The sequence below is a fragment of the Vombatus ursinus genome, unplaced genomic scaffold (genome assembly GCF_900497805.2).
Source record: "Vombatus ursinus unplaced genomic scaffold, bare-nosed wombat genome assembly UNPS02015175.1, whole genome shotgun sequence".
Taxonomy (NCBI): Eukaryota; Metazoa; Chordata; class Mammalia; order Diprotodontia; family Vombatidae; genus Vombatus; species Vombatus ursinus.
Window position 1 is genome coordinate 16,313,358 of NW_020954953.1, and position 16,902 is coordinate 16,330,259.

Genomic DNA, 16,902 nt, shown 5'->3' on the forward strand with positions numbered 1-16,902 from the left:
ATCCCAGATGTGTTTAGGTAGGAAGTGGAAATAGCACTGGAAAAAAAAAAACTGAAATGGGAAAAGCATCTGAACTAGGTCAGGTATACACAGAGGAGATCTGTGATGGGAGTGACACAATTTTGAGGACAGTAAGGCATTAATGGGCAGGGTACCTGAAAGATGAAAAATCCTAAAGGGGTGGGGGTGGGGTAGGGGTGGGAGAATTGCAGACCTTATTACTGCCAAAAGAAAAGGGATTGAAAAGACATTGAGAACTACTGACAGATATGCCTACTCTCCCATCTATATAAACTTTCTTGAGAATAATTTAATAACCTATCATCAAGCATTTATTAAGTGCCTATTACATACAAGGCATTACTCTAGGAGCTAGGAATACAAAAGTGAAACATTACTTACCTTCAAGGATCTCACATTTTAGTGTGGGGATAAAGCATATCCACAGTCAAGTAAAGGATATATATGTAAGGGTGGGACTCAATTAATTATCTCCCTCACTTACAAGTGATTACCTTTATTAAATAAGAATACTTCTTGAAGCTATATCCAAGAGAGATCATACAAATGGGAAAAGGACCCACATGTACAAAAATATTTATAGCAGTTCTTTTTGTGGTGGCAAAGGATTGGAAATTGAAGGGATGTCCATCAATTGGGGAATGGCTGAACAAGTAGTGGTACATGAATGTAATGGAATACTACTGTGCTATAAGAAATGATGAACAAGCTGACTTCAGAAAAACCTGGAAAGACTTGTATGGACTGATGCTGAGTGAAGTGAGCAGAAGCAGGAGAATGTTGTACAAAATAACAGCCACGTTGTGCGATGACTAATATTGATAAACTTAACCCTTCTCAGCAATACAAGGATCTAAGACATCTCCAAAGGCCTCATGATGGAAAATGCTATCCACAAAGAGGAAAGAACTATGGAGTTGGAATGCAGAGCAAAGCATACTATTTGCTATTTTTTTCTTCTGTTGTGTTTTGTTTCCTCTTTCTGGTGGTTCCTCCTACTGGTTCTAATTCTTATTTACAACATCACTAATGTGAAAATATGTTTAATAGGAATGTATATGTATGGCCTATATCAGATTGTGCACTGTCTTGGGGAGGGAGGGGGAGAAAATTTTAAAAAAAAGAATACTTCTTGAATTAAACAGTCGATGTGAACAAGACCTATCCACCATTTGGAATCAATCAATTCCATAACTTGATAGACTTGGTCACCCCCTCAGAAATTTGTATAAAAGGAAAGTGCTGTCTCAGAACCAGATTGGGATTCTGAGGGTTGGAAGAGGAGAAGAAGGAACCACTCTATACAGAGCCGAGGCAAAACAAAACAAAACAAAACAAAATCCCAGCAGCCTTGAGGCAATCAGTGAAAGGAGAAAGTTGATAGGACTTAGCTGTGGCAGAAAAGGATGATATCAAGGAAGATCAACTCAAAAGGCATCTCAGGGCAAAAGACCCAAGCCACCTACTCAAAGACTGAGAGAGTTCCCAAGAAAAAGAATCTACTTTCTCCAACTTTCCCTCCCAGTGAATTTCTATCTACAGATAAGATGATACAATCTGCTAGTTCATTACATAAACATTTCCAGTAACCTAAATGTTTCCTCAACCACAAATTAGCCAAGGATTAACCAGAACTAGAAAGAAATATACATTACGCAGAAAGCCCAAATTCTGCCTATATATTACAAATTTTATTTGCTCATCCTTTATTTTTAGAAGAGGATCAATGACATCACAAGTGATGTCTTGGTTTGCAGTCAATTAAATTTAAGTGAGACAGAGTTGCATAAAATCATCAGCCTAACTCTCTCTTCCTGAGTCATTGAAAATCAAGACAACTGGCAATAGCCCAGAATGCAGTGGATGACCTTGGTATCTTGGATGCCTGACCAAGCTTTAAGCGTTCCACAGTGCCTGCTTTAGCTACCTTCATAGCCATTGGAACAAATTGTTTTCAGCTGCCCATTCCACTCGAGGAAAGTCTTCACATGCTTAGGGTAGACATTCCCCTAATTTACTGACAGGTTTGAGGCCTGTTGGTTACCCTCAACCTGCTTTAGCCCATCTGCCCAGATGGTTTACCATGACCACTGCACATGCTACAACTTCTTGGAGTCACAGGTGAGAGCTGGGGGAAGGTGGATACCACAACTGAGTGGCCCTGAAAGGGGCCCTCACACCAGAGGTGCTAGTCTTCACACCCCATACACCTATGAAATTTACTGACTAATGGCTCAAAGTGATTGTGATTGAACTCAAAACTTTTCATCTAAAAGAGAACATGAAAGTTATAAAAGTTAATACATAGATTTGGATGTCAGCATCTTCACAAAGATGATAATTAAATACATGGGCATTAAAGAAATTCCAAAGAGATAGAGAGAAGAGAAGAGTCCTTGGGGAGAGCCCAGTGGTATAACCACTCAAAGGGGTAGGGGGTTGGGAGGATTAATGATAATCATGCAAGGAAAACTTTGAAGGATTCGTCACAGAGATAAAAAGAGAACCATGACAGATCAGTATCATGGAAACTGAGAGGAAAGTGTATTTAGAAGGAGAGCGTATTTAATAGAGTCAGAAGTCACAGGGAAGTCAAGAAGGCACTGAACTGTGCATACCCTTTGACCCAGCAACACCACTACTAGGCCTATACCCTAAAATGATCAAAGAATGAGAAAAAGGACACAGTTGTACAAAGTATTTATACCTGACTCTTTTGTTAGTAGCAAAGAACTGGAGAAGTAAAGGAGGTGCTTATCAACTAGGAAAAGGATCAACAAATGATAGTATAGTAATGTAACCAAATATTGTTACACCATAAGAAATTACAAAAGGGCACAGTTTCAGAGAATGATACAGAGAGAAGTGAGCAGAACAATGTATAAAAACAACTTTAAAAAGAAAAATAATTTTGAATTACTTAAGAACTCTGACCAATGAAATGACCAGCTATGAATCCAGGGAACAGATGAAAAAACATGCTACCTAACTCCTGACAAAGGGGTGTTAGACTTGGAATGCAGAATGCGACAGACATTTTTGGACACTGCTTGTCAGAATTCGTTTGGCTTAACCATGCATATCTATTACAAAGGTTTTTTTTTTGGTTGTTTTTTTTTTCCAATTTGGGAGCTAAGTTGAAGGGAGAGGAAAATTGTGATAGAGTATTTCCCATATACTATCTCCAATAAAAACAGAAAAGAGGAAAACCAGAAGTAATCACAATAGGACAATTTTCAAAGTTTTATACTGAATTTATTATATACTTTAAAAGGAAAGCAAGCTCTATAATTCTGCAATATATGTGGAAATGTTCCACTTGTTTGGCATTTTTAAAGTTCAGAATAAAAATAAAAAAGAATGCAAGAAGGATGAGGACTAATAAGATAGCAATAAATAAATCAACTATGCAGCCATCAGGGCACCCTTTATAAAGGTATGAGAAAGCCACTGAAAGACCTTTACAAGGTGTATTTTACAGAGACTACATCTTTACAATATATTATTACTTGAAAGATGTAAAAAATAAAGGATTTCACTATGCTCATTATTTTCTATTATTAAAAAGAATATTTGTTTGGGTCCAGAAAATAAGTATCACCTCCAGCAAGGTGTCTCCTATGCATATGACAAAATTATACAAGATTGCATGAAAAGTGCAACAAAGATAACCTTGTCTGACACTCTAGACACTGTAGAAAAGTGCAGCAGAGATAACCTTGTCTGACACTCTCTAGACATTGTAGACTAAATATACATGATCATTAAAGGGATACCATTGATGTGGAAGAAAACTACAGTCCAAGATGGCAAAATTCTCCAGATGATTTTTTCTACAGATGACATTATGCTGATTTTAGTAATCCTCAAAACAATTCAGAAAAAAAATCAGAACTTTCTAAATGAGATTCATAACCATTTAACAGGTTTGACCTAACAATCCACACAGAAAAAAAAAAGTGGATAAGGAATGCCTATTATTCAGACTATGATGATCCATTGCACAGACAATCTATAGAATTCATCAGTATACATATCTTAGACAGACACTGAAAATGGACAACATGATTGGTCCGTCCATAACTGATCAGGAAGAAGAGAGGTGAGATTGCCCTCAGGAAATTGTACCATATTTTTAATTATCTCAAATTTCTCCTTGAAATAAGTGTCAATCCTTTTAATCCTAATCTTTCAGTAATGTTACAAGACTATGAGTTGAAAAATATTACATTCTCTGAATGAAGCTGCAGATCACTTAAAACGTAACGGAGAGGCACGTGGTAAGCATAAGCAGTCTGAACACATTATGTACAACGAATTAAGAAGGGATAGATGATGTCAAAGAAATACACGAGCAAAAAAGAAAAGAAATATGTCAAGCAACTTATCAACAGTTTGAGCTATTCTATGTCAGAAAAACTCAAAAAAGGCCAGTACATTGGGTCACCCCACCACTCTAGTCCCTGGCAGCAAATTGATAGGATGATATGGATGAGAATAATACAGGATGATCAGGCCTGGATAGGTTGATTATCGTTGAAGGCTACAATGATGAGATCACAAATTCATTTGAGCATTATGTATTTGAGCCTAATATTGTGCTTTGTACAGAGTTGGCACTTAAAAAATATTTGTAGAATCAATAAATTGAATGAAGTCCCAGAATACTAAAGGACTTCCTCAATTAGATTCACAGACACTTGGAACTGATTGACCTATTAATCTACTAAAGAAAAACAAAGTGGATGAAGAATGGATATTAACCATATTGTGATGTGCAGTTGAATGGTTATCCTTTTGAATTTAGTCCATAGTAATAATAGCTAGCATTTATATAATACTTTAGAGTTTACAAAGCACTGTACATATGTTAATCCATTCATTCTTCACCACAACTCTGTGAGGTAGATGCTATTATTATCCACATTTTAAAGATGAAGAAACCAAGGCTAAACCAAGATAAAGTGACTTGCCCCAAGGTTATACAGCTAAAATGTGTGAGGTAGAATTTGAACTCAGGGTAGCAGAGTAGATAGAATGCAGAGCCTGGAGTTCAAATGTGGCCTAAGGCACTTACTAGCTGTGTGACCCTGGGCAAGTCACTTAACCCTGTTTGGCTCAGTTTCCTCATCTGTAAAAAGAATTGGAGAAGGAAATGGCAAACCACTTCAGTATCTGCCAAGAAAACCCCAAATGAGGTCACCAAGAGTCAGACACAACAATGAACTAAACTTCCTGACTCCCAAGTTCAATGCTCTCACCCATTGCACAGCCATTTTTCTCAAACCGACACTGAAAATGGACCTTGAGGTGGACATTGAAATCAATGGGGGAAAGAGAACAGACATTTGCATTGGGGAAATTGTACTTTTTTTCATACCTATCATTCCATTGAGAATTATAAGGAATTCTCAATGAAGAAACCCTCTACCAATATAGATGGCACCTTCTCTGCATCGTATAGTTTTGTAAAGTTGACTCTAAGTCACCATATCTATCAATTTAGCAACTCTATCAGGGTTACAAATCCAGAAAGTACCAGAAGTGAGTCTTCAACCTAGGTCTTCCAATCAGGAATCAGGATTAAAAATTAATTTCTTAAGTAACATACGACGTTTTATTTATTCTTTTCAGAAACCTTAAACTTTGATCTGCACTGCTAGTGATCTTTCTAATCCAAGCTTGTATATAATCCAAAGAACTTCTCAAACTGGTTGTAACTTCCCACAATACCCCTCCCACCATCTTCAATAGGCTTTATAAGTTGAAAATCAAAGAATTTCCATTTCTTTCAGTTTTATATTATATTTCTAGGCAATCAGGCGATGCAGTAGATATAGTATTGTACTTGAAGTCAGAAAGACCTGAGTTTCAATCCTTCTTCAGACACTCACTAGTTGTGTGACCCATTACAAGTCACTGAACTCCACTCAGTCTCAGTTTCCTTATCTGTAAAGTGGGAATAATAATAGCATCGGGGTTATTGTGAGATATATAGGAGATAACATATGTAAAGTGCTCTGAAAACTGTAGAGCACTATGTAAATGTTAGCTATTATTATACTCTAAGGACCTTAAAACTGAATTTGTTCAGATCTAAAGAATTTCAGTGAATGTCAGCTACATCTTACTTCTCAAAACAGGAAGTAGAACCAATGTACTCAGTGTCAGTCTGAAAGAAGTCTCACTTGTGGGTTTGTACTTGGGGAATGACAGATAGGAGATGTTGTTGTGCAATAAAGATTTCCAAAGAGAGATCACAACTAATTGACAGAACATTGTCCAGATTCAAAGCTCACTCTTTTCAATGGAAACATTATAAACCAAACAGAAAGGATTTACCTAACTACCTGATTTGTACTTATTTAAAATTAAATTTTCTAGAGTAATTTATTAATTTATTTTTTGTACACTAGCATTTACTGAGAATTTGCTGAGTACAAGACACTGTGACAATGCCAAACCTTTTGTCACAGTGGAATCATTGTGAAATTAATCAATGGTTCCTATTATTTATGTTCTTGGTTGTTATGGTTGGTTGCTATTACTGTTTGAAAGTTTACAAGATAACCACTAAGTGACCATTAATCCATAGAATATTTTGTAAAGGGGTTCCTTCTTCAGGGAATGGATTGGACAATATGGGACAGAGTTCCCTTCCCACTCTGAGTCTGTAATTCTGTGAAGTTTCCAAATTTAGTAACTGCTCAAAAGCAGATGATTAAAAATGCAGGGGTACCACTTCATAACTGATGTCAAAATACAGAGGTGGCACTCACTTGAATGATTCAGGCACAAAAATGGCCAGTTGCGGTGTGTATGTTTGTCTTGCATCTCTCAATTCAGCTGACTCCACAGTCAAGTTGTGACTATACGTTACTAAGAATGATTTTCACATGCAGGTTATATAATCATTCATTAGCTTATAATAAAACTTTACAATTACTTATTCCCAAGGCCCTCACTCAGTACCATGTGGACATATTCTGAGTGAAATACAATAAGCATTCAATAGAGGGGAAAAGATTTAAGTCCACAATCTGTACCAGAATGAGACCAAATATATATAATGATTACAAAGAAAATAAAATTAAATGTAGATATACATGAATACTCTCTAAGGATCTACCTTTAAAATAGAAAATTCTGATACAGAAAATTGGTATTTCCTGTTTTACATGATTGCACATGTATAACATATCTGATTGAAGGAGAGGGGAGGAGAAGGAGAGACAGAGGTATAAAATTTGGAAATCAAAACTTTAAAAATGTTAAAATTTTGTTTTAACATGTAATTGAGGAAAATAAAATATACGTTAAAAATTTTTAAAAGAAAATTGTTATTTCCAATTAAAGGTTTTGGAAATCAAGGACAATAATAGTAAATGCATTTATATCACTCTTTAAAGTTTACAAACGGCTTTGCAATATGTTATCTCATTGATCCTAACAACAACCCTGGGAGGTAGCTGCTATTGTCCTCCTTTTACAAAAGAGAACACTGAGGCAGAGAGCAGTTGAGTGACATGCCTAGGGTCATACAGAACACTAAGTATAAAAGGCAGGCTTTGAAACCAGATCTTCCTGACTCTCAGCTCAACAGTGTATCTACTATAAATGAAAAAAGATGGTTTGCACAGTAGCATTTACTTTTCCTCATTTCATAAACACTTTATTAAGAAATGGCATCTTGGGTCTAATCAAAGGAAAATGAGATGTGACATATGGGTTATATTATGGGACTCTAAGCAGTTTAGATTCTGTATTTCCTGACTTTTGAGATTTGATTTCCTAAAGATGTGTCCTAAACACTTCAGGGAAATGTGAAATCACTGCACTAACTTTATTTTTATATATTTCCTTTCTAGTTTTGTCATGTACCATTAAGTACTCCACAGTCTAAGATCTGCCTTTTTTGCTAACTTAGCAGTAAGGCTAAGAAGAATTGTTATCACATACTTTTAACTTGTCATGAAATTGTAAACATTTCCCAAAGGAAGAAAAGTAAAATGGAAAGGATAAGTCACTTACCACAGCCTATACCTTTACCCACTTCCGCTTAAGCAACAACTCCTTTTGAAAAGGCATTTAAAAGTTGTCTCACCTCCACCTGTCTGTCAATTGGTCAACTATCACTGAAGCACTTACTATATACCATGCACTGTGCTAACATTGAGAATACAAAGACTGGAGTAGTGGGGTGGGGGGAGGGACACCCCTGCCCTTAGGGAGCTCATATTCTAATTTCAAGGACCCCTTCTCCTAATAGCACTTAGTTCTATGTCTCCCTGAATTCTCTAGTAGCTTTATATTTGTGTCTTGTCTCCTCAATTAATTAGATTGTAAGTTACTGGAGGACAAGCAGGTATTCTGTCTTCCATTTTTCTTGTTTCCCCCTAGGTACCTACCAGTAGTGATGGAGTCACCATCAGCAGTCTGAGAATTCAGAAATGTCTGCCTGTGCTTTGCCATTTCAGGACTTTACATCCTCATTCTGCTGCCAGCAACCTTCTTCCTCTGTCTAACAAGCAGAGGGGAAAAGGAAGAGAGGACAGCAGGATATGCATAGCATCCTTCAGCATTCCGCCATCCCGTGTCAATGATTGGCTGAATTGTCAGAAAGAATCACATTCACTAGTTGGATATAACGACCAATTTAAAGTGTCTCTGGCTAGCCTGGTGGCACTTGACAATTCAGTCAGCCAGTGACATTGCTGGAAAGAAAGGGTATGGTATCATTCCCCCTACAGATTTACGTGCCTCTTTAAAATGAATAGGGCCATATTAGCGAAACATCCCTGCGTACACAAGCTTGCTCTGACTCCAAGTCAACAAAAAGGGGAAAGGGGCGAGGCGGGGGGGGAGCGGGGGAGGAGAGAAATTACCTACCAAAGGGAGAAAAAAAGTTCACAAAGTGGCTCATTTAAAAGCATGATGCTTCCCTCCCTGCTATACCAATATATACATACACTTTCTTTGCTCCTTGCAGACAATTTATATTTTCACTATTGTCTTAGTATGACCAGTGTCTAGTACTTTGCCTGGAACAACAGGAGGTTTTGTTGATTGACTCACCTATTGATTCATAACCCCTTCTTGCTGCTATAATATTGGTTATTAAAAATATTAAAAACCTACCCCATTTTATGTAAACTCAATACATGAAATTACAGACTTAAAAGTTGAATTGGAATATAATCTTTCAGTTTGCAAAAAGGATGAAAAACAGGACATCTTTTAAAAAAACTCCCTAGTGTATTCAAAATAATAATTTACAAACATTTGATTCACGTACATCTTTTTAGCAATGCAAGATGCAACTATCTTTAATGTCATTATTGTTATTATTACTGCTCTGTCACTTAAATAGTAACATAAAAACAGACATAAGCCTATTGTACTGAAAAAAATGTGGAAAATTATCCATGGGAGGAGGAAAAGAAGAAAAACCAACTTTCTCCCAACTTATTCCCCTGAATAAGTCTCATGCTTCCCCACCTCTGTGTTTTTACTCATGCTGTTACCCTCACCAAGAATGTGCACCTCCCCACACCATCCACATTGTATGCAACCTTCAATATTTAATTCAAGGCTCTGTGAAGCTTTCCCTGACCACTTTAATCCAAGTCACTGATTTAATTAAAGGAAGTGAGTGACTGAATTCCTTCCTCAAAAACAGAATTTTTTTTCAATAATTACTGTTGAACTCTAATCTAAGATGCTAAAATCCTGCAACTTTCAGTATTGGCATTTCAGTATGGCATTTCTCCATGACAGGATTAAGTCTGGGAGGTGCTGGACCTAGGGTAAGAAAATTACAGCAATGAGATTGAATAGGTAATTTCTCAAATTCCTGTTGAGTCGCATGTTTTTTGAAGTGAGTCTGTGTTTTCCTTTCATAATTAAAGTATCCCTTTACTAATGTATATCTTAGACTAAAGAATTCTAATAATAGTTTTTAAGAACAAAAGGATATAAGAAGTTGCTCATCTGTTTTCCAGTGATATATAGTTATCACAAAATCAGTGTTGTTATGTTGATGGAGTAAATGGGAGCTGAAGAATATCATGAATACCTTAAAATCTTTTATGAGCAATGTCAAAACAATAACAAATCCAGATTCAGATTCTATGGATGAATGAATTCACTGAGGCAGTATGGTATAGTAGAAAGAGAATGGAGCTTTCGAGAGAACTGAGGTCCAATCTCAACTCTTGTCACTAACTCACAGCATGATCTAGGACAAGTCACGTTTCCCTTTCCTACTGGTAGTTTTCATGTATCCAAAATGAGATCATTAGATTAGATAGATTGCGCTTAGATAGATTCCAATTCTAACAATTAATTAACAATCCATTAGATTGTGGTTTTAGCTCTTTATCAATGTTATGAATATATTGATTCTTTTTCAGTCATAATGAGACTTTTAAAAGGTCCTGTTCCAGGGCACTAAATAATGTAATTTGTTCTGAAAGAGTTCAGAGAATCTTAAAAATGAAAAGAACATCAGAGACCAACTAGCCCAAACTGTACCCAATCAAGAATTGCTACTACAATGTTATTGACAAGTGACCATCCCAGCCTATTGTTGAAGTTCTTCAAAGAGGAGAAATCCATAACTTCAAAAAGAAGTTTGTTTCATGTTGGTGTAGCAGTGGATAGAGTGCTGACCCTGGAGTCAGAAAGGCTCATCTTCCTGAATTCCAATATGGCCTCAGATACTTAATGGCTGCATGACCCTGGGCAAGTCACTTAACCCTGTTTATCTCAGTTTCCTCAGCTGTAAAATGAGCTGGAGAAGGAAATAACAAATCATGCTAGTATCTTTGCTAAGAAAACCCCAAAATGGAATCACAAAGAGTTGGACACAACTGAAACAACTTGACAACAACAACAAATTATTAGTAAGTTTGCCCTTATATCTATAAGCTTAAATCTGCCTCTCTGTGAATCAAAGGACAACTAGTCACTTCTATTTCTCAAACCTAGAGCCAAACAGAGTATGTGACACATGGTCTGCTTTCTTTTCCCACTGAACAAATATATTATCTGTCCATCAGTTGCTCATTCCTGTAGGATGGAAACTGTTGGTCATTCTTCATCTTATAAATTGGTGGTAACTGCTCTAGGTCAGAACAAGTTATCCTAACTTTGACCTCTGTGTTAAGTTGAGGGATCCATTACCATTTCCCTTAGCAGCTGTAAGATTCCTGCACTAGGAGTCAAAAAACCCAGGTTCTAGTCTCACCCAACTCTATGATGATGATGATGATGATGGTGAAGTAAAAACAGCCAAAACTGGAAACCATTGACTTGTAATGAGTTAGCCATGTAGGATAGCTTTATTTTGTTTGTATGGTGTTTTATAAATCTTACGTCATTTTGTCTTTGCCACAACCCTGGGAGACAGGTACTACTACTATTCCTATATTAAAGGTGAGAAAACTATGGGAGCTATAGGTTAAGTGAGTTTCCCAGGATCACACAACTAGTAAGTTGCACTCAGATCTTCCTGACTCCAAGTCCAGAGCTCTATCTACCTAACTGCTTCTAATAATTTTAATAATTCAGCTCTATTAATTTACTATGTGATTTCAGTTATAGAACCTTGGAGTTGGAAGCACAGTACTGGAAAGAATTCTAGGTTTTGAGTCCTAGAACGGGAATATAGACTCTGCTAATTATCACCTGTGTGACTCTGGGTCACACAATTCTCTGGCCCTCAGTTTCCTCATCTGTAAAATAAGGGGGATATACTAGATAGCCTCCAATATCCCTTCCATGTCTTCATCTATGACCCTATTGGTCTTAAGTCATCCAATCTCACCTCCATCCCAATACATTGTCCATCAGTTTTTCCTTGCTCTCACCACATGCTCATGGTCATACACCTCTCTTAACGCCTCCTGTATGCTGCAACACTTGATCAGTTCTTGGGTAGTATTATGTCATGACCCATTCACCCCCACCCTGAACCTTCCCACTGCACTTTGGGTGACTCAACTTTAATTTTTCAGAGAATGTGATTCTATGACTCAGACCCATACAATATCACCATCATTTTCGCCTATTGAGATAATTTTGAATACTGGTTCTGTCATCCATTAATATAACTACATTGTTTTTGTTCTTGGAGTTTTTTTTAGTTAGCTCAGATTTTTTTATCAGAAAATTTAATAAGCACACCTTCTAAATCCTCATTCAAGTTGTTAGAAAAATGTTGAACAGAAAAGTACAAATGACAAAGCCTGTCAATAGAGATTTCCTCCAGTTCCAACATTAACCTGTTCGTTAATTAACTTTGTGTACAAATATTCTAACAGCTTTAGGAAGCGACAAACTGTAAGTATCAGCTAGGCCATATGTATCTACTGCACCTCCTAAATGCCTGTCACACAGTCTAGTATACAATAAGCACTTAATAAATGTTTTTGCATAACTGACTTCTTTCCAAATTGCAAACTCTAAGATGATTGGGTCATCTCCTCCACCTAAGTTTCCCACTTTTCTTCACTGACCAGTGTCTCCTCCTTAATCAGAATTAAATCCAATGAAACAGTTCCCTTCATTGCTCTTTTCTAGAATCATTGGCAAGAAATGAATTCATTTGCAATAAATGAAACTATCAGCAAGGCAAGGAAATAATTAATCAGATACCCTGCTTTTATCGGTAAGACTGACAGTAGATATCCAGACACCAGCCTTATGATCAGTACTAGTAAAGCTTTATTCACCTCCTGAAGAAAATAGTGTGGCATGATGGGAAGATACTAGATCTGAAGCCACAAGACCCGGGTTCAGATTCCAGTTCTGCCATTGGGATTCAGGGATGAGCCCAGAAGAAAAATCAAACTTTTAAAGTAAGTTAGGAAACGTGAAAGCACCATTTTGCATATTTATACAGCATTCTTTTTAATGCCACAACCAAGGAATATGAATAGCACGACCGTGGGATGATCACTTAACTTCCAAGGTCCTTTCTGGTTCTGAATCTATGATCCTCTATTTGGTTTGGATCATTTGTAGCGTACTCCCAACATTGTATCATTTCTTTTTCCCTTATTTGTCCTCAATCTAATGTTTTCCATTTTGCTTCTGTGCCTCAAATTCATTCAACTTAGCATTTGTTGTTGTTGTTCAGTCATATTGGACCCCTGGTGACCCCATATGGGGTTTTCTTGGCAAAGGTGCTGGAGTGATTTGCCATTTCTTTCTCCATCACCTTAGCATACGTTTCACTTTTTCCTCCAGTTTTGTCAAATCTGTTCCCTCTAAGCAAAGAATAGCTTTCAATTGTCCTGTTCTAAACATAAGTTCCATCTCAATTCTCTAAACTTCTTTATGCCTCAGTTTCCTCATCTGTAAAGGAAAAATACTCTCAACTGCCCTATTTACGTAAATGGTTGTGGTGGGACCAAATGAGATAATGTACATGGAAACACTCTGAAAAATGTAACTCAGTGGAAATAAAGGTACTAGTACTATTAAACTTTGTATTCATACACAATAAGGTCATCAGTAACATCAACTTTAAATATAAAGGACAATACAATGCAGATATATAGTATTGCCAGATAATGATTAGATTGCTAAAGAAGAGAGCCTAATCAAACACTTGGTGAATATAAAACCTCTGGAAGCTAATGATACTATAATTTAGCTCCATTGTAGTTAATAAATTGAGAAAAAAATAGTCCCCCAAGCACACAATCAATCCAGCTATGATTTTTACGTGTTCTTCTACATCCATCTGACCACTAATATCTCTCTAGCTAAAGGCTTTCTAAAAAAAGTACTTACAACATCATTGCCATCAGCAGCCATGGGTGAGGTCAAATTGGTAGAAACAAAAGCTGCAAGAAAAAAAGATATTTAATTAATATGAAGTAAATTATTCATAATAGTTTGCAAATATGTGGTGGGGGAAGCATCTCGTATTCTGTATTGATTGATTTTCAAGAAAAAAATCATATAATGACTTTCATGATCAGGGGAAAATGCAGACCTGCCCAGAAGTTAAAAATGAGTTGCTAAAAGTGGGAGCATCTCCTTTGCATGTCTGTACAATATTCTTTTAGGTCCATGGCCAAGGAATATGATCTGTAGATACAATGTTTTATTACACTTTTCAGTGTTAAAAAGAGAAAATTCCAAGAATTCCTCTCTGATGTTTGTATTCTTCCTCCTCTCTGTGAGTAGCTGTTAGTGTGGAGTCTGGTAACTGTTGATACTGCTAAAGTAACAGACAAGGGGAAAATTGCCCTGGGGGTAAGGAAGTTTCAAGAAGCTTTCAGAAAGGTCACAATTTGCTCTGCCTCAGTTCTCCCAGCCTTTAAAACAGAGAGAAAAGCCCTTTTGATCCACCTCCATTAGCCCGCTGTGTGGTTACCTAAAAAATGAATGTGTACAACATGACTTTTAACTTTTAAAAAGCAAATGTAAAAGGGAAAAATAAACCTCCAATTTTCAAACTGAAGAGCACTGGAAAATGATGGAACATCAAGAGAGTCCTGAAACTCTGACCAGGGTATTAGCATAGTGTGACCTTTTTTTTTGTTAAGAAAAATAAAAATTTTCCAATGACAACAGGAATTAATATGCTGGCATTAATATGTTTCTTTCCACTTCAATTCCATTCCAAACCAAATTTATTCCTCAAACCATGCAGTTCAAAATTAATATTTACTTCTACTTTTATTTTCCAATAAAGTGTATTCCTTCCTTTCTCTTACTTAATTTCTGCAGCATGCACAAAGAATAAGAGATAGTTTTTCTGTATAGTGGGCATAGTAAACAGAGATGGACTTGAAGTCAGGAAGACCCAAGTTCAACCACATCTCAGATGCTTGCTAATTGTGTGAATTTGGGCAAGGCACTTAATCTTTTAATGTTGAGAATGCCATACAGACTACCCAGATTGTTCAGCTAAGAGTGATTAAATAGAATCAGTTCCTTTATTTGTGAAACAGAGCCCATAATAGCGTCTACCTGACAGGGTTGTTTTGAGTATCAAATGAGGCATACACACATACATATGTATGTAGGTGTGTGTGTGTGTGCGTGTGTGTGTGTGTATGAAGCACTTTGCAGACCTTAGAATCAATATAAATAGTGGTGGTGGTGGCAGGAGCAGTAGTAGTAGTAGTATAGTAGTTAGTAGTAGCAGTAGTAGTAGTAGTAGTAGTAGTAGTGGTAGTGGTAGTAGTAGGAGTACAAGTAGTAGTAGCATTGGCAATGTAAGTGGAAATACATAATGTCTCAAAGTCTTAATGTACTTTTAAGCTTTATTAACTTAAAATCTGCATGTAGGTTGATGTTATAATTAAATGTCCAAAGTGATCTAATTTCCATCATTGTTGACTGGATAATGTACAACATTAACCAATAGGGATATCTGATATTTTTTTCCTCAAGAATATTTTACAATATTTTAAAATTTATGACAATCTCAATATGCAAAAACTTCACTATGGCTAAATGTGCATGAATGTCCAGCTTTGTTTGGAATCTGAAGCAGATCAAAGTTCCTTGCCCAGCTCCCAGGGAGTGGGTCTAGATGTTCACTTAGAAAACAGAGGCTTGAGGAAGCTAGGTGGCGCAGTGGATAGAGTACCATCCCTAGAGTCAGGAGAACCTGAGTTCAAATCCGGCCTCAGACACAAAACACTCACTAGCTGTGTGACCCTGGGCAAGTCACTTACCCCCAGTTACCTCACCAAAAAAAGCAAAAAAAAAAAAGCTTGAGAGAATATAAAACATGAAGAGGATTCCTGATGATGTCTAGGCTGGGACAGTACATGGGAACCACACTATAGAAGGTGCTGCCCTGAGGAGGTAGAGGAGGGGAAACAAAGCCTTCATCAAAAAATGGATCTAGGGTGGCCCAAGGATCCCTGGCTTTCACTGAAGCTTGGTTTGAAGTAAATCAAAATAACAGAAAATATCCACTTGAAGTTTGAACAAGTTCTAGTTTCTTAATTGAATCTTTCTCCATTGACTTTGTAAATTCAACTAATCATACCTCACTTTTGAATGTTTGTCATATCCTTAGGGGAAAAAATGAACCAGGAACACAGACAAAGGCAGTGGTGGGATGGACAATCTAATTAGAGATCTGATGAGAGACCAGGACAAAAGTCTATGCCCAAATCTTCTCCTCAAGGTTAATCTCTTGAGTATAATTATTTTAGATGCTAATTTTTTGTTCCATCCTTTCCTTTATTCATTTTTTTCAAACCAATACACTTCCAAAATCCTCTCTCTATCACGAGGTCTGTTTGTTTGTTGTCGTTCAGTCATTTCAACCTTGTCTGACTCTTTTGTGATCACATTTTGGGTTTTCTTGGCAAAGATACTGGAGTGGTTTGCCATTTCCTTCTCCGGCTCATTTTATAGATTAGGAACTGAGGCAAACAAGGTTAAATGACTTGCCCAGGATCACACTGGCAAGCAAGTGTCTCAGGCCAAATTTGAATTCATGAAGATGTCTTCCTGATTCTAAGCCCAATACTCTATCCACTTTGCTACCTAGCTGCCCCTCCTGATGTCTGTAACTACCACATTTCACACCTCTATGATTTTCTCAAGAACCTTCCCTCTCACCTCCTAGCCACTTGAACCGAACTTAGGAACAAGCTTTTTCTGAACATTTGCTTTACAAGATATTGATGCTTCCCACCCAAATTTCAAGGAAGACACCTCTCCTCATTATTAAATAACTCCATAGAACTTTGACGTTTTGTTGTCTTGAAATTTTGTCATAATAACTACATGGTTGAAAATCACCTCCCCCCCAACAGCAGAATGTAAAGATGAGACAAACCTGATTCTCATCCCCTCTGTTGTGAATCAGCAAGTGAAACAAATGTTTTGAAGTCAATA

General features: G+C 36.9%; 1 protein-coding gene across 5 annotated transcripts in view; it reads right to left on the reverse strand.

Annotated features, from left to right (window-relative positions):
• The window catches only part of LOC114031541 (interactor protein for cytohesin exchange factors 1-like), a 193,332-nt gene that overhangs the window by 97,123 nt on the left and 79,307 nt on the right, over positions 1-16,902 (reverse strand). For all 5 annotated transcript variants that reach the window (XM_027846675.1, XM_027846680.1, XM_027846677.1 and 2 more), the window contains one exon: positions 13,822-13,874. In XM_027846675.1, coding sequence (XP_027702476.1) covers positions 13,822-13,845 — 24 coding nt within the window. In that variant the 5' untranslated portion in view covers positions 13,846-13,874. The remainder of the gene's footprint in view (positions 1-13,821; positions 13,875-16,902) is intronic.